Source organism: Lagopus muta, chromosome 1 (assembly GCF_023343835.1).
Source record: "Lagopus muta isolate bLagMut1 chromosome 1, bLagMut1 primary, whole genome shotgun sequence".
Classification (NCBI taxonomy): domain Eukaryota; kingdom Metazoa; phylum Chordata; class Aves; order Galliformes; family Phasianidae; genus Lagopus; species Lagopus muta.
Genome location: NC_064433.1, coordinates 143,912,063 through 143,937,059, shown reverse-complemented (window position 1 = coordinate 143,937,059; position 24,997 = coordinate 143,912,063). Strand labels below are relative to the sequence as shown.

The 24,997-nt window shown below is 40.3% G+C and overlaps 1 protein-coding gene across 1 annotated transcript in view; it reads left to right on the top strand.

The window, feature by feature from the left end:
* The window catches only part of RAP2A (RAP2A, member of RAS oncogene family), a 32,802-nt gene extending 9,086 nt beyond the window's left edge, over window positions 1-23,716 (top strand). Inside the window, exon 2 of the mRNA XM_048933236.1 lies at window positions 19,734-23,716. Within this exon, the coding sequence (XP_048789193.1) occupies window positions 19,734-19,971 (238 nt within the window). The 3' untranslated portion in view covers window positions 19,972-23,716. The remainder of the gene's footprint in view (window positions 1-19,733) is intronic.
* Window positions 23,717-24,997: the final 1,281 nt, after the last annotated feature.

Here is a 24,997-nt window from a genome sequence, read left to right as displayed (position 1 = left end):
TGGCCCTTTCATTGGGAGACAGGGAGGGACTTGCATGAGAAATGGGTATTGCAAAAGAGCTTGGTGTCTCTGTGCGCTGGTTCTTTAGGAACCTGCTGTACACAGAAGTGTGTGGTCTTATTGCAGCAAACACCCATCTCCTTACTTAGAATGCCACCTCCTCAGAGGGAGGCCCTCTCACCAGTTAAAACACAGAAGTTCTAACAGCATGGGAGGAAAACAGGAACCCATATACCGTCATGGAGCAACAGTTGACCTTTACTTGAAATGCTGTGATCCCCAGATGAGAGGAGTCCTTTGGTATCTGTTTGGTGTTCAGGGTATTGGTTTTGTGATTTTTGCAGTGACATTTTAATATAAAGCGAATAAACAGTACTGGGAAATCTCTGTTTCAGTCCCTGCTATTTTTCTTTAGATTACTGTTCGTACTGTACGCTTCATCTTTTTCTGTTGTTCCCTTGGAAATTGTGAATTTGCCTGCACATATTTGTATAACAGGAAGATCGGAGCGTTTTCTTAACCTTGCTTGTAGCTTTCTCTTGGAAGAGGCAAGTGAGAAGCTCCTGAGACTTAAGAAGGTGCCCGTCCTTCATCAGTGCTGCAGCAGCTGCACTGCTGTGAGATGAGAGAAACTGCACTGCTGCGGCTTCCTGTTCCTCCCATGGTTTTGTGTGGAAGTGTTATCTGCTGTTGTTTTTACTAAGCACTTCCATGTTGTTGTATTACTAGATTCATGGAGGGGTGTTAGTCAATTAGGCCTTCCGAGGGACTGAGCTGCTTGCTAGCCTGGTCTGTAAATCCCAGGAGCTCAGGTAAGTGGCCGTGTTGTGCTTCCAGTATGTGGCTTATGGGGCTTGCCAGCTGTAAGCCTTCAAACAGCTCGGTCACTTGGACAGAATCTTAGATATAGGCTTGCAGGAATCCTGTGGAGCAGTCTCTCAGGTGCACCTACTTAAATTCTTCAGGGCACTCACCTGCCTCAAATGCTCAGGCCTTGGAATATTTGCTACCAGGATGCTTTTCTCTGCTCATTATAGAATCATTTGAATTGGAAGGAACCTTTGAAGACAACCTAGTCCAACTTCCTGCAATGAACTGCAATACCTAACAGCCCAATCAGGTTTCTCAGAGCCTCATCCAGCCTGACTTTGAATGTCTTCAGGGATGGGGCATGTGCAACCTCTCTGGGTAACCTATTCCAGTGCCTCACTACCTTTACTGCTTAAAAAAACAAAAAAAAACAAAAAAAAACCCCAACCATTCTTTTTCCTTATATCCAGTCTAACTCTCCCCTCCTTTACTTTGGAACTATTTCACTTTGTGCTATCATAATAAACCCTGCTAAAGAATCTGTCCCCTTCTTTCTTATACCCCTTCTTCAGATACCAAAAGGCCACTGTCAGGTCTCCTCAGAGCCTTTTCTTCTCAGGTTGAACCTCCTGCTTTGCCTCGTGATTTTTCAGGTCAGTTTCATTCATTATGTGCTGAGCAAGATAATTCCTAAACACTCTTTGCTTGAATTTTATCAGTGCAGAATAGTGAGTAGAACAGAGACTTGATTATAAAGTCCACACTGTTCTCTCTGTCCTTTGGAAACTGTTTCTTCTGAGATTTGTTGTCAGTCCCACAGATACACTGAAGCCTCACATCCTCCACAAGACTATATTTACCAGTCTTCAGATGTCTTCCTTCCCTAAAATCAAGTTCTATGCATGGGTTGCACTGCTGATTATAAAATTATATTTGGAGTAGAATCTACTTGTGTGGCTGTCCTTGTACAAATACTGTCTGAGGAATGATAGACTCTTGTAGGAAGAAACTGGGTAGCAGGTCATACTGAGGAACCCTTTGAGAGGCCACGGCTTTTAATGTCAAGTATCAAGCATGAGGAAACTTGTTAGGTTAGTCTTCACGTCCTTCTCTGCTGTATTTCCCCAGCCTGGTTATCTGCAGCCTTACTTAACATTAAAGCTGTGGACTCTTAGCAGACTATCTGAGTATCATCTGCTTCTACAGTAGTTGTTAAAGGTTGGCTGTGGGATGTAAGTGGTAGCCTGCTGGTCTTTGATCCTTGACCATGTTGTAGAAAATGTAGACGTGTCTGCCTGTTCTGGAATTTGACTGGATCCAGATATTCCCAAATTCTGTTCAGGTTTTGGAGAACCTAGTCTGCTGCTTCTTGATAGGGTGAACATCTAGTTCAATCGTGATGGGATTAGGTACAAAGAACTCTGTGCCTTTTCAAGTGACATCATGGATCAGATCAGAATTGTTCCTGTACTGTTTGGATACCTAATGGTCTTTAATCTGGCATGTTAAAATCTTTCCCATCAGCATCTGTATACCCTCTGTTGCTTACTGAAGGATTGAGTATTGCAGTTTTTTTTTTTTATTTTTAATGTAGCTGCTGCAACCCTCCGAAGAATCTGTTTACCATTGAGCAGTTTTTAGTCAAACCTCTTCTAACACTTCTAGTGTTCTCTGTAACCAGATTTCATAGCAACCACATTCAGATGCTAAATCTGCTCATCAGATGAGTCTGTCAGCAGCTGTTGGTGAGAAGTGCTGTTCCTATTACCACTCCAAATACCGGTTTTTATTTAAAGGTCTGCAGCTATTGTGGAAATCACCCTGCTGCCTCCAGGCCTTATGCTTTGCTCTGCATTGACCTCTGATTCAGCAAATGGAGGAATTGCTGGACTTGCTCTGCACCTGTGCAGTAGGGTGGTTTTCAAGAACCGCAGTGAGTAAATGCAGTCCTCAGACAACCTTCCGATGAACTGGGGCTGCTCTTTCCATCTTCTTGATTTGCATTGTTGTGCACATAGTTCCCTTGTGTTCCCCTTCAGGTCAGTGATAATGCTTTATAGATGGGACACATAATGTGGATATATAACTAACCGTAGGACCCTTTTTAAAGGGAAGATGAAGTCTGACGTTGAAAGACAATGTGAACCCACAAGCATTCTCCTGAAGTGCATGTTCAAAATGCCTTTATCTGCTGAAGAATTCTATCACAAGAAACTCGCAATTAGCGTTGTGATGTCTGATCTGAGAATGGAAAAGTTGCTCCTCCTGGCTGCTGCCTCTTGCCACTTCTGTAACTCTTCAATCAAACAGTTCCACATTATTCAGTTTTCCTTCCAAGTGTAGAAAAGTGACTGTGTTCTGAAAAGACAAATGAGTTGTATGGAAATCTGAGGTCAGGATACTCAATCTTCTAGATCACAGTTGCTCTGGAACACAATGAGGAAGAGAGAAGGAGGGTGGCACGTGTAGGGTGTAGCACTATAGTGGGCCTATTAAGTGAAAAGCTGTGGTTACAAAGTTTTCATCTCTGAAAAGGAGTGCTACCTTGTGGACTCTCTGTATGAGAGAAAATAGGATATACGTGCTTCAAATCAGTTACCCAGTACTCTGTATTGCTTGTTCATCTAATGATTTGTTGTTTATTGCAGGACGTTCTGTTTTTTGTTGTTGCTTTTTTTTTTAATCCCGTTCCAACCCTAGCAACTATATCTAGATAATGTATACAAAAAAAGGGCATCTTTTTTTTATCTTTAATTTGAGCTATGCATATTCAAGAATAAAACATACTGCCCAGAGGTGGTAAATTGTTGATCTTGGTGTATGTTGAACTCCTGCAGATAGTTTTTATTCAGAAATGGTGACTTCAATCCTGGTAGCTCAGCCTTCCAGAGAGGAACAATGGGAAGCTCTGTCTTGGATGAAAACTGAAAAGGTACACCTTGGAAGTCACTTATTACACTAAAATTAAACACTTGTGTTGCCTTCCTCGCTGGGATAATTGGGCCAGTAATTGAAGTCTACATTCTTCTTTCCAAGATGATCAAAACACCTTCCTTTGAAAGACTGTCAGCAATAAACGCGGTTAGATTAAAAGGACTGGGAAAAGTCTGGGCTTCAAACCCCACACACCTTTGTGTTAATTGAAGTGGCCTTTCTGCATAGGACGACTTAATGTGGAGAAAAATAATTAGTGGACTGTTTTCCAGAAATTCTGGTTACCGGTTAGTGAGTGATTCAGCAAGGAAGGTGTTATGGACACTGGGTGTGTGGTTCTTTAAATGCAGACTTTCTCAAAAGGAATCCAGCCTTTTCTCAAGTAGTTTCTTACCATTATGACCACTCTTAAGGGTTAGGTCTACAAATTACCATCCTTTCTGGATGAGAATTTCATCACTAATTAACTTTCTGAATGAGTTTAGTAAAGCCACGTTGTTTGATCATACTTCAGATAACATAACAGTTTTCTTACTAATTCAAGCAGTTCTTACTTGGTGTCTGTGTGGGAATTTACAGCATCTTAAAGAAACGACTTTGGCTGCCATTTCTTATTTTTTACCCCCTGGCTGCGGGGTGACCTCATGGTAGCCTTTCAGTACCTAAAGGGAGCTTACAAACAGGAGGGGATTCAACAGGGTAGATAATGGCAGGACAAGGGGAAATGGTTTTAAGTTGAGGGAGGGAAGATTTAGGTTGGATGTCAGGGGGAAATTCTTTACAGACAGAGCAGTGAGGTGCTGGAACAGGCTGCCCAGAGAGGTTGTAGATGCTGGGTTGGATGGAGCCTTGGACAGCCAGGTCCAATATTTAATGTGGAAGTTGGTGGCCCTTCATGTGGCACGGAGGTTGGAGATTCATGATCCTTGAGATCCCTTCCAGCCTGGGCCATTCTGTGATTTCTTTTTCACTCTCAGAAGAGAAGTTGTCACTGAAAGATGTAGCCTTTTGTTGTGAAAGTTTTCTTCTTTTCCCTTCTTTTGCACATGTTCTCACTGTAATGTAGCAAAGCCTGTCCTTCCTGCCAGCTGAGCCTCCACCTGTTTGCCTGATAGAAGCCATGGCAGTGCTTGTGGTTGTGACACCAGCCTGAGCAGCCAATGCAGATAGAGCTCTGGTGATGTGGCCTCATGGGCAGCTGAGGGATGATGGAGGCCTGGCAGCCAGTCTTCTTGCTGGAGACATGGCCCAGTAGGATGAAACGTGCAGAATAAAGCCACCTTCAAGGTGGTTTAGGTACCACAGAGTGTCTTGGTAGCAAATAAAATGGCTGTCAGTCATGTTAGTGAAACTCATCTGGGAAAAACTTTATTTTTCTTTAACCTAGACGAAACACAAAGAAATTAACATTTGTGCATGAATTAAAATATAAATAGCTCAACATCTGGGATGTTGAGCATACCCAAGTTCCTCATTCTAGCTGACTTCATTTAATAGTTGCACAAATATGAGATTTGAAATGCACATAAGGAAGAATTTTTTTGCTGTGTTATGTACTGGATATCCTACGACTGACATAACTTTATAGACATTAATTTCTTACTAGGTTCTGAATGCTAGAATAGTCCAGTATATTCAGGGTGTTGATTTAGAAGGAAATAGTTTGTGAGATTTTTTTTTTTTCTGTAATTGAAACTTGTCTTATTGCAGAAAGAACAAAATAACTTCCTAAGAAAATTATGTCAGAAGTTTATGATCGACATAGAGATTATGAGTAAATCGTACTTCATATTGTCAGCATAGAAGTAGTATGTAGAGGGAAGCTACGCAATACTTGAAGATGAACCAAAGCCTAAGAAAATAAACTCTCAGGATTTTAGAAGTTTTTAATTTGTATATTGATGTTTAGATAAAGAAACAACTTCAGGTAATGGACTGATCAATTTTCTCTGGATCAAATATTGAGTTGTTAAAGGTAAGAGGTCGCTTCCAAAAACTGGATAAGAAACATTCTTGCTGCTCAGTTTGTCCTAAGCAATCCTTCAGAACAGTCAGAGTATCTAAACCAGGCTTATAGTAATGAAATAAATTATTATTTAAGGTAAGTTGCACAAACTTTTGAGGTCATGACCACATGTTGGTGGGTTTTTTCTTCTGGTTAGAAGGTAAATGGTAGAAACTCAGTAGGAGTAAAGAGGCTTCCAGGATATCTGTTAATGAAATAACTGAGTCTGTAACCCGTAAGTTTATGGTGTGCTTTCCTTGGTGACAAACTTTATACCTTTCTTTAAAAGAAAGTTTGATTATAATAAAAAAGGTATGAAAGCACAGTGCTGCTTCCAAAGTGAAAGACAAATTGGTGAAAGTTGTATTATCTCCTAAATTGGTTCTCTATTCTTGTGTTGCTTGGAGTCTCCTTAAAATTGTCTGTCTTACAAATAATACCCAGAGTTATAACATAATTGTATTGTTGTGAGGAAAATCTGTCTCAACAGAGCATTTTTTTTTTTTTGCAGAGTTTCCTGATAAGCATTGTAGGATGTTTTTATTAGCTTGAAGGACATTAAACTGTATTATTCTGTGGTTACTAGGGTAACAAGGAAGCCTCTGCTTCATTCTAGACACTCCAGTTCTCTTCAGGCTGTGTCAGATCACGTATGCTGTGATATTCATCTGCCTGAGGATGAACGTGAGGATTGATGAGAGAGCAGAAGTTCATCAGGTTGTTTGCCTCTTCATCCCATTATTTATTTATCTTTTCCTTAAGTTTTAAGTAACTTGGAGCTAGGTGACTGCAATAGGTCAAATTCTTCAAAAAGCAAAAGGCACTATGGAAATGCAGTTCATATCCATTTAGATATGGACTATATAACTATATAAGATATTTAAGGTCAGACTTGATCTTCTGAGACCCTTTCCAACATGGGCTGTTCTCCAGTCTGTGAGTTCTGTGATCCAGGCTTGTAGCTGTTTCCAGAGGTATGTACCCAGGCAGTGGTAAAAATCAGCAGCTCTGACTTAGTGAAGTAAGAAAGCTGTTGCCTTGATACTGAGAAGCTGTGTGGTTCTAGTTGGATGGAATGCCATGATGTTCCTAAATTCTTATCCTCTGGGAGCAGGTGATGCTATTAAGAAGGTTAAGAATTAATTGTTAGGCCTATTCTTAAATAGGTCTACACTTGTAAAAGTGTAATTCTGATGAGCTAGAAAAAAATCCTATTAGAATAGTTTTAAATAAGTTTTGCAGCGGGAATTTTATCAGTGATTATAAATTGTTTAAAGTAATCTAAGTGTATTTACTTTGAAGAGTGAAATCATGCTTTATGGGATTGTGATCATCCGGCCCTTTGGAAGGGCTTATGCATTTGATCATTTATGCTAGCCAAAATTTTCACTTTATCTGTTTGCTAATAACCTCTACTGATGTAATAAGGAAAAGAGACTGAAGTTGCTGCTAACTTATGCACAGGGCTGCAGTCAATTTTTGTAAAATCTAATTCAGTCAGTTTGCTTTCATAATGATGGGATATATACCTACCTTGAGTTCTGTAGGTATAGTTCTCAACTCAAACTAATAGCTGTAAGTAGCTCTATGGCTTTGGCATTTGTTTCTCAACTCTTTGTCTCTGGAAACCAGCATTATACAACTCACTTGTCTGCTTGTCTCATCTTCCTCCCTTACCAGCCAATAAGTTTTAAATTCTGTGGTGAAGTTGAACTAAATCAAGTGCTGAGACATGTTCCAAAAGAGGTTGTGGAAGGTCCCTTGCTAGAGGCTGTCAGCACCCAACTGTATATGTGGCTCCACATGGGCTGGTTGAAGGTCCCCTATCAGACCTTCTGCTGAGCAAGGAGTTGGACTGGAGACTGCCTGAGGTCCCTTTCATCCCAGTGATGCTATAGTTCTAAGTCTGGGAAGAATTAGGGATCTAAATACTGATTTAAGTTCTTGCTGAGCTATAGGTGGAAGAGAGATCCTGTTAGTGCTCAGCCTGTGGGGAAAAGCTGTGGCATGTGCTGAACTCTAGTTGGAGACTGGAGAGGAAAATAGCTGAGAAAGTACTGAGCAAAAGGAAAAACAGTAACTTTACATATCACTATTGACCAAATCTATAGGAAAGTAGACCTACTTTTGTTACCATAAATTTCTTGCTGTTTATACACTTCACATAAGGGCAAGATGCTGCTTCAGCTCTCCCAGTTCAAATACTGCCAATATTTTTTGTCTCAAAGCTTTTTCTCTAACCCATCTACAGGCATACACTTTGATGTATCTGGATTGGTACAAATCTATTTGGTGACTTTCTGTCCCCCTCTTTGTCAGTGCTACCTTATGCACTAAGTTTATAGTACATTTTAAATCCTACCATAATTCATATGAACATTTACATTTCAAGGAATACAGTTCTGAGAGACTTGTGACAAACTGTGGATTGCTAGATAAATGGTAATGCATGCTAGGGTCACTTAGGTTTTATGAACACAGTGATTTAATAAACTAAAAGTATGAAACAGTTGGACTCAATAGATTTGCTTTATGGTGTAAAAGAGGCTTGTATTGCTTTTAATAGGTATCTGCATTTTTTTCCTTGCCTTTGCAAAGATTTGTATGCAATCCCATACCCTCAGAGCAAGCTGATTTCATAGAATCATAGAATGGCCTGGGTTGAAAAGGACCACAATGATCATCCAGTTTCAACCCCCTGCTATGTGCAGGGTCACCAACCACCAGACCAGGCTGCCCAGAGCCACATCCAGCCTGGCCTTGAATGCCTCCAGGGATGGGGCATCCACAGCCTCCTTGGGCAACCTGTTCCAGTGCGTCACCACCCTCTGTGTGAAAAACTTTCTCCTAATATCTAACCTAAACCTCTCCTGTCTCAGTTTAAGACCATTCCCCTTTGTCCTGTCACTATCCACCCATGAAAACAGCCGTTCTCCCTGCTGTTTTTATGCTTCCTTCATGTACTGGAAGGCCTCAGTGAGGTCTCCCTGGAGCCTTCTCCTCTCCAAGCTAAACAAGCCCAGTTCCTTCAACCTTTCCTCATAGGAGAGGTGCTCCAGCTCTCTGATAATCAAAAATTTATTACAAAACTTCCACGAGTTTGCTGTATGGGAACCCAGAGAAGAGGAGAAATCTCTCAGTGTCTGTATACGTTTATAGATACCATGAGCTCTGTTGCTTCTGCTCCAGCCTGTGTAGTTGAAGTGAGACAACATCCCTGGTGTTCTTCCCCAAAGAATCATCACTAAGATCATCATGTCTACCCGTCAACCCATCACCTACATGTCCACTAACCATGTCCCTCAGTGTCATGTCTTCCAGCTTCTTGGAGTCACTGTTCCTGGAGGTGTTTGCTGCTTTCCAGATCAGCCTGTTCCAATGAATTACCAAACTTTATGCTGAAGTTCTTTGCTCTTGCCATGATGCCTGCGTAATTTAGTGGCTTTTCTGTTTCTGCTGGCAAGCTGGATGTGCAGAATTTGCTCTCGTGTATCTGTTCTCAGTACTTGTAAAGAACCCAAAGATTTGTGCTGTTATATAGTGAGTTGCTGAGAATAGCTAATATGCAGGATGTTCCTCTCTTGGAGAGAACAAACTTGCCAGCATGCTCATCGGGATGCTTGGATGACCTCTGTCACCAAGGATGGAAGGCTTCAGCAATAGTTATGTGCTATAGGCATTTGGAGGCTAAGACTGGTTTTCCAAATGGAGGTCAGAGGTACAGAGTTTAAGGGACTTGGTAGAAGTTGGGTGGGAAAGCCTGTTGCAGGGTATGGCCCTGAGCCCACATCTCCTGCATCACCTCAGCACTCCTCTCACTTGATACTAATGTGTTTTCTGTTAAGAGTCAGAGGGTAAAATGTAACTCTTAAGTGGTTAAGTCTGGAAAGTGAAGAAATGGTTATCTTGAAGAACTGCCTTTCTTGAGAGTTTAAAGTACAAATCGAAGATAGGTGCTAGTCTCTGTAATTGTAGGATTTTCTGCTTAATTGTAGTATCTTCATGTTGTTTGTTTGATAGCTACCAAAACCCTTGATGTATCCAGTCATGCTCATTGCAATAAACATTATTACAGAACCATTGTATATAGCTTGATGACATTTAAGGTCAGAACACTAATACAGTCATTAAGAATAATTTTCAGTTATGAATTCAAAGTTCAAAGTGCTTAAATATGCAGCCTAATTTTCGAGGTGTTGGGCCATTGCTACAGGTAGTTATGGTGTTTTTTGAAAAATTAGATGCTCAGAATTAATGTATCTGGAAATTTTAAGCAAGAGCCTTGTATTTAAGCAGCTATACTGTGCCTTATATGCTCATAGTTTCTGAGGTAAATAGACTTCTTTCCACATAAACCTGTCTCTTAAACTATGAGACAGTAATTAAATGGAACGGATGTAGCTGTGAGAATCTCCAGTTTGTAGGATATTCTGATTTTAATTTCTTTCCTTGCTGCATTGGAAGTATGTCAGAAACAAGAGAACTAGTCATTATGAAAAAAAAATCAGGTAAAAATACTTGCATTATGTTTTGTACTCGTGGCTATTGCTGCTTAAGTTCTACCAAGAAATAGAAAATTCTTACTTGAAAATTCCAGTGTTTGAGTTGTTAAATATGACTACACTTCAGGATTTCAGTAAGACAATATTGATATTCTATTGTATAAGACAAGAACTTTGGCCTAAAGAAGGAACACAAGGATTAAAATACTGTATGCACATGCTCAGAGCAAACCTCCTGCTAAGCACGTAGGTGTTGTATGTCTCTTAGAGTCTTTTCAGTGCTGATAGTTGACTGCAGCATTAGATGTGAATTGCAGTGACAGACACTAAGAAATGCTACATCCTTTTAAGGTGAAAGCTAACCTCTTGCTTGCTAAGGTTGTCAGACATCTGAACTGCCAGTGGATGAGTATTAGTGTTACCTGTGGCATGGACTCATTGTTGCCAAGCTCCAGTACTAAAAGGGCTGCTGGCCTGCCCCTTCCTATGCTGGATCCTTACCTGGAGGGAACTGGATGTCACTGGATGCAATTACAAACATATGTGGGTGTCTGTGAACTTGTTGAGGTGGAAGTCTTCCAAAGATCTTGCTGATTTTTCTTTAGAACCGGTTCAATACTTTAGGTGAATGAATATTGAATTCTCCAGTTGGGGTGTGTAGGTAGGCCATTGAATTTCCAGGCTTTCTTGCTGTGGGAACTCTTGCGCTCTTGCTTAAACTCTAAGCTCTACAGTTCAAGCAAGTGAACAAGCTACAGACAGAGATGTTATCTGTGGTCACCTGTGGGAGCAAGCCGAATGTCTGGAAGAGAGTTGTTACTGCTCTGTTCACATGTGACATCTTAGATGTATCAATCCTCTAATGAGAATTTCTCTCCAGAGTGATTGGAAATGGCTTGGAAAATTCGTTAGTGCCAAGCATACGTATGTAGATGACATGCATCATCCCATTGCTTCTGTTGCAGAAAAAGAATGTTGGTTTGTTAGGTGCAGTTTGAGTACATGGCAAAGGGTAATATCATCTACTGTTCACGTCCCTTGCAAGTTGTCAGCCGAGAGCTGCCAAGAAATAGTGAACTTTGGTTCAAATGCACTTGGAACAATTGGGAAGCAAATAGAGTGCTTCATTACATTGGCTTTTGTTTCTTTGGCTGTTGGTTGGAAGACAACTGTTTCCTCTAATACTAACTAGACTGTAGCAGTTGTGAGCCTGTCAGACAGTTTCAGCAAAACTAGAGTTGACTGAACTCTTTTGTTACACTTTGAAACCACACTAGGAAATGTAAGCAAACTATAACAACCAGTGAACTGAATTGGCTTTTTTAAGTATTTAATTGAAGTTGAGTTGGTTTATTTCCAGAAAGTTTCATGTCCAAGAACAGTTTCAGAAGTCTTCTCAAAAGCACTGTGGTGTGGTGGTTATTTATTTTGCTAATATCACTCCTCAAGTCATTTTACAATTATTAATTTGATGTCCAGTGAGTAAGTACAATTATCCTGACTGTATGCAGTTATCCTCCGTCTACCCATCTGCAGTTTGTTTCCCGAAGGCTATACATAGAGTTCATGTCAAAGCCTAGAATGAAATGTTAGATCCCCGTTACTGCAATTAGGCCATGCACTGTTCTGTATAGCAAAATAATTCATGACTCAGCCCCCTAATTGCAGTGGGGTTCCAATATGCTCTTTAACATCTCCTCATTTATAGAAATGATTTTAAGACTTTTTTTTTTTAGGTGCAAGTTGTTGCTTAAGTAATTAAATCCTTGCACAATATAGCTTATGAAACTGAATATTAAATGCAATTAATTGGCAGACTGGAATTACTTGTTTTACAGCTGTTAGTTTCAGATTCATCTGAGAATCTGCAGTAACTTCTGTATTGTGGAGAGCTCAAACTGCAGAAACCTACTTACTTTTAGATTTGTATATATATATATATATTGTCTCCTAACACACTTGATTTATGTATACAGGTACAAGCACATCTTCATTGGCATGTATCTGTAGAAATCCGTGCGGAAAAAAGTTCTGTAGACTGGTGTGCTGTTGATTTAACTCATGATGTTAAAATTCTTAAAACCATCAAAATACAAGGAATCAGGGTCTGGAAAAAGGGAAATGTTCTCTCTGGCTACGTTTCTTAAGGTAAGCAGATTTATTTTTAATTGTTGAGGATTTTATGTGAAACATCCAGGGAATTTTGCAAAAAGGGGTAAGAAAACGTCTTGGAATAAATTCTTTCTCTTGACAAGGAAACTTGGAGTTATGACAGATTTACTGCAGGCAGGCAAAATTTGCAAGCTACATTACAAAATAATGTTTAGTAATAGATACATATGAATCAGTAAACAGTATAATAAATTAAACTGCTATTTATGGTACTTCATTTCATAGTGCCCAGAACTATTTTACTGTGTCGTTTGGCAAGATTCTTATCACATTTTTTCTGTAAGCCTGAAGTAAAGAATGATTATTTTTTTTCTGACTTTCTAATTTTGCCATCGTTTTCTGTAGTATCTTTACCATTTCAATGGCTTTTCTTTTTGAAATAATATGAAACGTGTCACAAACACCATCAAAAAAGGAAGAGAGGGCAAAAAGCACATAATGCCTATGAAGATAACAAATGTGGTTTCAAACTGAAGGCTCCTTTTGATGATTAGGAAATGTTATCATTGATAGGTGTCTTTTGTGTTTCGGTGGTCTTGCATTTAACATGTAAAGCTGGAAGCCCATTTATCTTTTTGTAACGTTCAATGGGAATTAAGGTAGTCATAAAAACAGTCTTCAAGAAAGCATTTTTTCTTTGTATTTGTTCTTATTATACAGAACATTTCTGCATCTTGGTTGAATGTGTTTGGCTTTGGTGTGAAGCTCAGGCAAAAATCCTAGAAAAATGCAGTGTTTTCCTGAAGATACAATTAAAAAGCAGGAACCCTTCTGAGCTTTTGTCTTCTCCTGTACTGATCCAGTGCCCCATTTATTTATTTACTTTACAGTTTTAGGGGTACTGGGCAATCTCTAGTACAGTTTAAGGAAATGAGATCTATTAGTCAGCTCGAGGTATACTTTTCAATTCTTACTTTCTGTTCCTCATTTTATTATGTTTTCACTTCACACCATCTTTTTCATCTTTAGCCTGCGACAGCTCTAACCAGAAATGTGAGAGTTACCTTGTAAATGTGAAAGCAATTCAGATGTGCTGTTGGGTACTGCCTCTGTTTTTCCCTTTCTGAATAAAGCTGGAGGTAGAAAAATGCGAGGTAAAAATCTATGCGGGTCATTTACATACCATTCATCTGGAGACTTTCTAAATGTTTAACAAGTTAATTAAGCTGTTACTCAAAGTATACATATTAATCTAAACAGAAACCTGCGTGTGCGTGCCATGTAAGCTAAGATAAAATATAAAAACTGTTTATCACTGTGGCATGTGAGTCTGCGTGGTCAGTGGTGTGTAGCTGAGCTGTATTAAACATTTAAAGTCTATGTATTTCCTGGCTCCGTGTGACTGCAGTGTCCATCCTTGGGAAAACCGAGGTATTTACTCTGGCCTCAGTCCCAGAAGCTCGTGAAGATGGATACCACCAGGGTAGGTTTTTTTTAAGCCTTGATTTATGTTATCTGGGACTGATAAGTATGTATTGGTTGCGTCTGTGGAGCAAGGACTGAATCTTGCCAGTAGTGACATTCTAGATCTGATGGTATTTGACTGCTCCAGTGTCTTTCATGGGGCTGCAGGTGATCTCAGCTGGGTTCTACCTTCAGGAGTTGATGCTGCTTGGCATCCATCATATTGGAGCCTAAGTTGGCAAAGTCATTTAAGCAGGGTGATGTACCTTGTTCCTAAAGCATGCTGTACAGATGCATGTAATTGATCTTGCAAAAATTTGTTCCCTAGGAGGTCTTGAAAAGTCAAATCTTCCTGTGTTACATCTGAGTATATTTCTTTTAAGCTCCGCTGTGATGTTTGCCCTAGAATACATACTTCACTGCACTGATGTAGAGGAACAGGCAGCAGTTCTCATTTTCACATGGCCCTCATCCTTTTCATTAGGAAAGATCAGTGCTGCTCAAAGCTTTACAGCAGCACTGAGAAAATTGGATTTTTCTGTTCCAGGAATGAGAGGCAGCAATGTTCTGCTTCTCTCATGTGAAGGGGACAGGTGGGGGAAGAGGCTGCCCTAAAAGGTGAGAGATACATGGCTCCTGCAGGGGACAGCTGCCCTATTGCACATCCCAGGGTGGCAGCAGCAACAATTTCTGTGTTTTTCAGGGCTCTAGTTGAGGCAATGGCATTTTAGACTTTTTATTCTGCTGATATAAAATCTGGTAGGTATATACTGAGATGGAATTTGCTGAATACTGATACAGAGTTGAATAGAATAAAGACCATGCTGTCTGTTTTGGGACTGTGTTTGTCAGTAGGTTAGATCCAGCTTGAAGCTTTTGGAAGGATTTGTGGATTTCTGAGCTTGATTTTTGTAATTACACAGAAAGGTTCTGCATTGATGTTTAAGCATTGCAGGACAGTTTTTTCTTGTTCTTTTTCCTTTCATAAAGCAATTTTCATGTTGGGTCACTAAAATCCACAGGGTGAAAAGCCTGTGGGGAAGAGATGTTCTTCTTCCCTTCAGATTTCATTAGAATCACGTCGTTCTGCTGTATTTGACAAATAGCCCTTTCTTGTTGTGGGCCATGTGGCTGCACACCATCTGGGTTGTTGTATGCTGAAACCCAGGCACTGCAAAGTAATGAGAATGGCAAGTGGTACCTTCACTCAATTTGGGCAGAGGGGAGCCTAGTGAGGTTCAGCAAGGGAAAGGTAGAGTCCTGCACATGGGCAGGAATAACTGCATGCATCAGTACTCATTAGGAGCTGTCCTCCTGCAGAGGAGACCTGGGTGTTCTGGTGGGCAACAGGTTTGTCATGAGCCATCAATGTGCCTTTGTGGCCAAGAAGGTCAATGGTATCCTGGAGTGCATTAAAAAGAGCATGGCCAGCAGGTCAAGGAAGATGATCCTCCCCCTTTACTCTGCCCTGGTAAGGTCACATCTGCAGTACTGTGTCTAGTTCTGGCCTCTATTCAAAAAGACAGGGAACTTGTTCTAGAAATAGTCCTGTGGAGGCCTACAAAGATCATAGAATCATAGAATCACAAGGTTGGAAAGGACCTACAAGATCATCTAGTCCTTCCCCTCATCACCATTGCCACCACAAGCACTAAACCACATCTCGCAGCTCCTCATCCAGGAGCCTCTTGAACACTGCCAGGGACGGCGACTCCACCACCTCCCTGGGCAGCCATTGCAGTGCCTGACCACTCTCTGAGAGAAAAAGTTCTTCCTTATGTCCAACCTAAACCTCCTCTGGTACAACTTGTGGCCATTTCCCCAGGTCCTGTTTGTTGCCTGGGAGAAGAGGCCAAATCCCTTTTCATCACAACCTCCCTTCAGGCAGTTATAGAGTGCAGTGAGGTCTCCCCTGAGCCTCCTCCAGACTGAACAACCCCAGCTCCTTCAGTGTCCTCACCTCACAAGTTTCGTTGCCCTTCTCTGGATGCTGTTGGATGCCATTGGCTCTCTTGGCCACCTGGGCACATTGTTGGCTCATGTTCAGCTGAGCATTAACCAACACCCCCAGGTTCCTTTCCTCTTCACATCATCACGTCATCCAGCCACTCATCCCCAAGCCTGTAGCACTACATGGGATTGTTGTGCCCAAAGTGCAGGATCCGGCACGTTGAATCTGTTGAATCTTGGTCTTGTTGAACTTTATCCCATTCACTTCAGCCCAGTGATCCAGCTTATCTAGATCCCTCTGAAGGGCCTCCCTACCCTCAGGCAGATCGACACCACCTCTCTATTTGGTGTCATCTGCAAACTTACTGAGGGTGCGCTCAAGCCCCTCATCTAAGTCATCAGTAAAGATATTAAACAAGATGGGCCCCAGTACTGACCCCTGGGGGACACAACTTGTAATGGGTTGCCAGCTGGACTTAACTCCATTAACCACTACCCGTTGGACATGGCTCTCTAGCCAGTTCCTTACCCAAAGAAGGGTAGACCTGTCCAGGCCACAGACAGCCAGTTTCCCCAGGAGAATACTGTGAGAGATTGTGTCAAAGGCTTTGCTGAAGTCTAGGTAGACTATATCAATAGTCTTTCCCTCGGTAGACTATATCGATAGTCTTTCCCTTGTCTACCAGTCTGGTCACCCAGTTATGGAAGGAGATGAGGTTGATCAAGCACAGTCTGCCTTTCATGAACCCATGCTGGCTGGGCCTGATGCCCTGGATGCCATACACTTGCTGTGTGATCTCTCCCAGGATGATTTGGTCCCTAACATTCCCTGTTACTGAGGTCAGCCTGACAGACCTGTAGTTCCCTAGAACCTCCCTACAGCCCTTCTTGTAGGTGAGAGTCACATTGGCAAGTCTCCAATCCTCTAGGACCTCTTGAGATACCAGGAGTGCTAGTAGATGGCGGAGAGCAGCTTGGTGATGAGGGGCCTGGAACTTCTTCTGTAAGAGGAAAGACTGAGCAACCTGGGACTATTGGTAAGAGGATGGTGGTCTGTCGTCGTCATCTTGCTATATGGAGAATATAACACGCAGACATCTACTATGGCAGGACTGGTACTGAAATGGAGCTAATAAACCCATACTGCAGCAAGTCGTCTGCTCAGTATCCATGGTCTGGAATATTGTGATGTTCCAGTCTGCATTCATCTTGATGATGAGTAATGGCTGATCTTTGTATTCTGAATGAAAAATCATAGAGTGTGTGTGTATATATATATATGCGTATATATATATGTATGTTTTGAATTCATATACATTTTAAAAGGCACGCTGAATTTACACGTACTTTATATATTTGCTTTGTAAATTTGACTACTCAAAAATGAGGTAATAAAGGATGTATTTTATAAAAAAGCCAACCTTATTTTTGCCCTTTGAGGAAGAATTTGACAAGGCAACATGAGGATTTTGCAGAAACTTTGTTCTTTTACACAACTTAATGTTATAAAGTTGTCATTGGATGAACATCGATTATAAGATACATAAGACTATTGACTGTAGGATTTCAATCTCTTTTGAAGTGGTGAAGGTAGGCAGTGAACAAGGCAAACACAAGCTGTAAAGGCAAGAAAAACCAATACAGAAAAGTGATTCTGTCCTGTGTAGTAGCTCCTAGATGATGCTGTGTAAGTAAATTCAATTATTTTTTTTTATATCTGTCTTGTCAGCTCGTCAATTCATCTTTGTGTCCTCCACTACTAAATTTCTATCTCCACCCCTTCACTTCTCAGATGCTGAGCACTCATAGCAAATAGTGCCTCAAGTCCTTAGTTAGTTGCCCTCCTTTTCTAGGGTTCTTAAATCCTAATAATTTACCCTAATATTTTAGTGGAGCTGTCTGTAAATCTGCAACAAGTGTGTGGGCTTTTTTTCCTCTTGTTTGTCAGTAAATCGGAGCAATTGTGCAGAATGAGAAGAAGTGGTGTTGTTTTAACTGTGGCTCATCCACTTTGCAGAATGCCTCTCAAGTGACTGCTTTGAATTTCTTCCTTATTCTCACTTGTAAAATCGAGACAATGGAGAATATCTAGAAGTAGTAGAAGAAAGTTTATGCTTTGGGGCCCTTAGATATCACAACATACGGTGAAGCTGATCCTGCTTCCACTGAAGGATTTAATACTGTACAGTGAATAAAATAAGATTCATGCACCTGGATAACAAAGATTAAGAAGTACTCAATTGTTGAACACCATCCATGTAATTAAAGACTATGCTATCGTGTGTTCAAATGCGGGAGGACAGATTTTCAAGATGCTTTTGTGTGTTTTGTTACTTAATGGCAACTTAGCTCTCCTAATAGTTCCAAAGGTATCATTGTGCTGAAGTGTGTATGTAGAGAGTAAGAAATGGACTGCATCTGTTCAGGTGGTAAACGAGGGTAGGATAAATGGTGAGAAAGTGAGGGGATTCCTCTACAGTTAACGACCGTGGCCTTAGACTCTAGATTTGAGTGGTGCGCTCAGAGTTGGCAGAGAGTCATAAGAAAGCTTAAAATTTTACTTGCATCCTATGACGTGCTTGGATCAATTTTGGATACTGACTGGTGTGAGAATTTACTGTCCTCATACCCTTTGACTTGGAGCCCACAAGCCTTGTGTCAACAGGAGCACAGAGGTTCTGTTTCCGTGCAGAGACTTGACAGCTTAATTCCTTCATCTCTGGTGGGTTAGCACAAGCTGCAGGGGTACCTGCACCAGCTCCACTCTGCTGCCCTACCTGGAAAGCAGGAAGAAAGAGGTAAATAGTTGATGTATAGGTGTCATGTGTAACATCATAAACTGCTGCAGGTAGTAGCAATGAGTGTTGTCTGTCTGCAGCTTGGTCTTGCTCAAATCCTTTGACTGATTTGAGTGCTACTGACCTAACACAAAGTAGAAAGTTGGGTTTGTATTAAGAGAGAGCCATCTTGTTTCTCTTGGATCTTAATTCAGTTTAAATGTTAAGAACTGTAATCAGTTTTTCTCTCAGTCCTTGTTGCTTTTTTGAGAAAACCAGTGTTGAGAGTGTTTTGGAAATCGGCCCAGTGTTGTCTTCTCTGTTATGTCAAATATGTAAATTTAAAACCTGACTAAACATTTGCTTAGCTCTGTGAAGAAGGGTTTTATGCACGTGAGGATGGAGGAGAAAAAATAGTAAAAAACAGGCATGTTAATCAGAAGGAAAAGGCAAGGATCCTTTCACAGGGATGTGCAAAGTAATAAACTCCTAAGAACTGTGGTAGTATTGCCTGGTATTTCTTTTTCTTTTCAGCATGTATAACTGGCGTAACAGTATGAATACTGAAAGAAAAAAGTTGTATCTTCTGTATTAGCTAATGCATGTTTTTATATATCACTACTTGTGTGTGTAGAAAGTACTTGAAGTGGACTGCCTGAAATTTCACATGAATTTTACTGGCAGTTTAGTTTTCTCCCATTTATTGCTCATCTGAGAATTCTGTATATATTAGCCAATGGTAGATGTACCTTTGAAAGGGAGAATGATGCATCTCCCTTATTGCAAGCAAGAAATGCAGTATGCTGCCTGTTCACGGAGAAGGAAGATGTAATGTTGGAGAGAGACTTGAACTTCACTCTTTTTCTTGCGCTCTGAGATGAACAATATGGAAAATATGATTATAGTACCTGCTTTTGCAGTGTGGAAGCGCTCCAGGCAGGTTTCGTGGTGGAAGGTAAACTTCACCTAAACTTCAAGAAAACTGGGAGAAAAGATGTGCAATAAATCACTAGAATGATTTATTATTCTAATATGTGAGGCATTTTCTTCAGTGTAAAAATTTCATTGCCCAAATGTCTTCCATGTCAGGTACTGTTTGCAAATAGATGCTTACACATTTGAATATGTTCTTCTCTGAAATATAACTATCACTGTGGATTTTTTGTTTTTTAACTGCAGGTATGAGAAGGTGCCTGTAATTCTGGTTGGTAATAAAGTGGACCTGGAAAGTGAGAGAGAAGTGTCATCGAATGAAGGCAGAGCCTTAGCTGAAGAGTGGGGCTGCCCTTTTATGGAGACCTCTGCTAAAAGTAAAACGATGGTGGATGAGCTCTTCGCAGAAATTGTTAGACAAATGAACTATGCAGCACAGCCAGACAAAGATGATCCATGCTGTTCTGCATGTAATATACAATAGCATTAAAAATGACCTAACCTGGACTTAAATTTGAAGAAATTTTGTAAGGTGGTAAAACTGTCTACTTCACTTCCTGGTTTGTGGGTCACTTGAAATACATCTGTAGTGAAGTAGCAACATTAACTCAGAGCTGAGCATTGGAAGTCAATCACTGACTCTGAATATAATTGGGTTCAATGACCACATCTCACCCGTTTTTCCCTTTGAGTACCTGCAATGTTACGGCATAGCCAGTCGATCTACAGGGTCGTTCCATTTGAGCGTACGTGTTATCATGTCCAACAGCAATGACAGCAACTTTTTGCAAAGAAGTTGGAAAGCCTTGGAGGTGGGGAACTAGAGCGGTGAAGAGGATGTCCTTGAAGACCATTTGCAACTAGCATAAGTGCAAAAGGAGAGCTAAGTCTATGAGCATTTAATTGCTGTGCTTTGGGACGTGCGCTATCACTTGTGGCCAAGTTTGTTCAACTGTGTTGATTTCACCTGAACTTCTGACAGTGTTAGAGGAAGAGGTTACCAGAGACCTATATTGTTTGGATTTTTTTCAAAATTGATGCTATTATTTCTACACTTTATCCCACATCTTGAAATAGAGTACATTGCATCAGTGAGTGAAGCGAGAGGCAAGATCTGCAAGCAGGTGACAGGTGAAGAAACAGTATGGCATTGGAATGTTTTCAATCTTTCGTTTTGCTGCTCAAAAATGGAGGATCACTTCAGGTTTTGGTCTGCAAAAAGCCAAACAAACCCTCTGTTTACAAAGCAGGAAGCATCTTTATTTATCACTTTACTGAACCAGGAGGAAGCAACTGTGATGAAAAAATTGCTGAGCCTTATTAACAAGGAACACTTTAATAGATTAACTAGTACCATCTTGTAAGGAAAATTAAGCCATGTTGCATCCATATGTTCCCTTCTGCAGAAACCTCATGGGACAGTATGAACATCCTGCATCTTTAAGTTTGTTAAAGACAACAGTTTTTTCTTGCCTTTAAGGGCTACGTTCTCTGGTGGGATCCCTAACAAACCTTTGAAAATCAAGTTTGCTATTTCATAGCTTTAATGACGAAAACTTAAATTGGATAACCGTGTAAAATCATTTGGTTCAGAGCTGAAATAGTTACAGTTATGATTCCTTAAGTGAGTGTGGAAATGGCTCTTTAATTGCCTGAGACACACCATTCAAAGATTGCCCCAATTATTTGAGTGTTAAATGGTGGGAGCAAATATTTTATTTTGAAAGGATGCTCGAGCTCTGGCTTGCTAGTTTCATAGCAGTGAAGTATTTATCATTTGCATGACTAATGGCACAAAAATACCTATTCTGAAGTCTTACAATCAAAGTATAGAGAAGTTTTCAATCACAATGTTTAGGTTTTACATGCTGGAGAGATCGTCTTGAGCTGGATCTCTTATAGGTAAAATTGGCCATAAAAATACAGAGTCACTGAGCCTGTGGTCTAAATAACACCATGCGTTCATTAGTTTTTCAATCTTGTGCAGTAACAGTGTAGTTCCTTGTGTTTAAATGAGTGAAAACAGGGGTGCTGGGCTGTGTGTGTATGTTGAGTGTGTATGTGTGTGTGTATATGACCCTTAGAAATGCTGTAATTGGAGTTAGGTTCGAGAGTTTTGCCTTCATCTGCAGAACTGCCTAAAAATGCTCTCATCTTCTACAAAGGAAACTTTGTACAGCACACTTAGCAGATTTTCATATGCATTCTTAACGTTTAAATTGTAGTTCAGTGGATGGTAAGCTAAGGAAATCATATTAATCGAAGAGAACGGACCATCTCTGCCCTTAATTTCTCAAAACCTTTCTACAGCCAATGGATCGAAGGGCATTAGATGTCACGAGACATCATGCCTTACTCGAACGTTAATATAGCCCTTCTTCCCATCTACCTTTTGGAACTTTTGTTACTGTACTTAGTTCTCCTTGAGATATTCACACCGTTTATTTCTGGCATCTGAATGCCCACTTTGGGTGCTCTGAATTGCCCTCCTAGAGGCACCTACCTCTTTCCATTGACTATATAGCAAAGCTTAGGCTTTTATCTTCGGTCCTCTGAGTCACTTCTATGCCTAAACTAGATGGTATGAATGTTCTCTTCCCTCCCCCTCCCCCCCCCCTCCATCTGCCCGTTTCAGCCACCATGCTTAAGCAAGGTTTCAGATACTGAATTGGTGATAGTGTAATTTTTCAGATATCCAGTTATTAAGCAGCACAGCCTATCTGTAAAATAGCTTTTCAGTGCAAGATCCACTGCATAAGCACTCAAAAAAGGATTAAAAGCCCCATAAAACTTAGAAGTGCATGTTATGCAATGTTATTTACAGAGGTGTTAAAATCTTACCTCGTTCATCGGCCAAGAAAATGGCATGAAGTACAATGTGAATGGCCTAACATGGAGTTGATAATATAAAACAGATAAACGGATGAGCTTCTAATATAAGAAGAATTGCAAGTGGAATTCCTAACAGAAGATACTAATGAAAATACACCCTGATCTTACTTTCACATTACACTTTCACAATTTCTGAAACTCAGATTTGTGTATGCTCTCATGCAATACTGCAGGGCAGGGGGGGAGGAGAGAGGGGGAGCATAACTGTTGCTTTTTTCTTATAATTCTGAGGAAGTAGTTATGCACTATTTGTATTTCCACTAATGTGAAGATAGTGGAGCTTGAATCAATGACAGTTGCACTTCACAGAGATTTTTTCCAAAATCCAGGGGTAGCAGGAAGGTGGGTGAGTGAGCCACACAGCGCTTCTGCGGCCTCCCTTGTGTGGGACTCATGCTCGTTGTTTAATTTGTACCCTGAAAGGATTGCCAATTACAATCTTTGAAAAGTTCTTATAACATGCCTTAAAATATTATGATTTGTTCCAAAGACCCGCTTTTTCCTTTGGCTGTTCTTGTAGAGCTTTGTCCTTTTCTACAAAAACAGCATTTCTCCTCTTTTTTTTATTGTGCTTTTTTTTTAATGTTGCAACTTTTATTCTTTTAAGCTATGATAGTGATAGCAACTGTTTCCTCTTTCCCTTAAAAGTGCACACAAGAACTGGTCCAAACAAACGGAATCAAATCAAGAGTATTACACATAGTTGCTTTTTTACTGTTGTTTTTGTTCTCCCTCAGCCCCTTCAGAGCATCAAAAGGACTTGGTGACTTTTTCTGTTCTGGTTCTAGCCTCTCCCTAACCCCAGTGCTACAGTTGCCATTACTTTTCTGTGGGAAAACTACTGGTATTTGCTTTCCTGTATAGAATGTTGCCTAAAGATGTCAGCCATTTGGTTGGGGGGGGTTTGTGCATGTTTGTTTTTTACTTTGATTTTTATTTTCGTTTTTGCCAGTGTGCCGTCAAAGCACTGGTTAGGCTTTAATTGTGAAACTCCGCAACAAAAGCCAATGTTTGACGACTGCAGGAGGCTTTTATCTGCATTGTTGTGCATCTGTTGATTCTTGATCAGGGTTTGAAGAAAGACTGAAGTGGGTGCTGGAACCAGGCTTAACGCTGTTGATTTGGAGTTTCCCAGAGGTGAATTAATGTATTTCACAGATAACTGTTGAGCTCTACTACAACTGGCAACTTAAAAAAAAAATGAGGCAACAGTTTGTTTTGTAACAATGTCAGTTGTTAAAACCTTGATGTTTCAAATAAAACAAGAATTGTACATAGAACTCAATGCAAACTCAGCAGTTGTATTTGGAGTTAAATTATTTTAACAAATAAATTTATTTAATGAAAACTCCCCTGTGTTGTCCATTTCGATTTGGTCACCCAGAGTTCACCCAAAGCTTACCAAAGCAACGCAATAATTTTGAACGTGCTGTCGATTCTGCTGGGATTCAGCTGAGCATTTCTTGCCAACGTGCTGCTCTTGTACAAATTAAATAGCAATAAGAAAGAAGTGAGCATAGTTTCATTTTAACAGATGGGTGCGCACGTCAATTTAAGTTATATGCTTGACAAAGAACCACAACAAAGGTTTTGTTTTCCTACTTTCTCAGATGGGTTTATGTGACAACTGTCAGTAAGACTTGGTATTGTTTAAGCTGTGCATCTTGCCATGGCAAAAGAACGTTTACCATAAAACGATAAAATGATGCAGGACCTTGGTCAATAGATGATGATTAATATCCAGTGCTCTTTTTATAGCAGTGAGGTTGTAAAGGGTTAAAAGGGGATTGTTTGTTATATCAGCTGTTTAATTGATGAGCGTTTTCACAGGCTTTCATCATGGTACAAAAGGAGTTAGTGATGGAAAGAACTTCAAATACAATTAGCGTTGAAGAGATTTATAATTGAACAGTTGAGCTATTGCTAACAGGATTATTCTAGCTAATTGGCAGTGATCAGCAGTTTAGTCATGCCAGTATCACTGAAATACGCTGTTTTCAGTAATGGCTGGTGCTTGGTGGTCTCTTGGTTCCATGTTGCGCATGCCGTAAGGAACCTGACTTCTGAGGCTGGGACACCTTAAAAGGTCTTAATTCTATGGATAGTATAGAATAGTGCTAATCTTATGCTTTTGATTTGCTGGTGCATTCTGTGGAATGGTTCTAGTGGAGCTTGTGTGGGTGGACTCTTGCAGTCCCATTAACATAAAGGTCTTTGTGCCCAGGAAGATGAGAAGACAGGGGCAATGGGAATTCATTGGGCTCTTCTAAAAAGCTCCAAAAGAGAGTCTGCAAAATATGCACTTCACAAATACTCAGTAACTAGAAATCTGGGTGTCTCACTCTTAACAAATGCTTTCCTTGAGCCCTTTAATTATAGTAATTATTATTTTTTTAGTTACTGCAGGAAGCTAGTTGGCTCTGAGAAAGCTTCTTAAAGTATTTTAAATGGAAATGAATGTCTCATTATCTGTCCCTGATTAATATCTGTCTTACAGGTTGTAGATGTAATACTGTCTATCTTCTCACACTGGAGGTATTAGTTTAACATAGTGCTATGTGCACAGTACTTCTCTGCTAACTTAGTGCTACATAAAGAATTGGATGGGTGATCACACT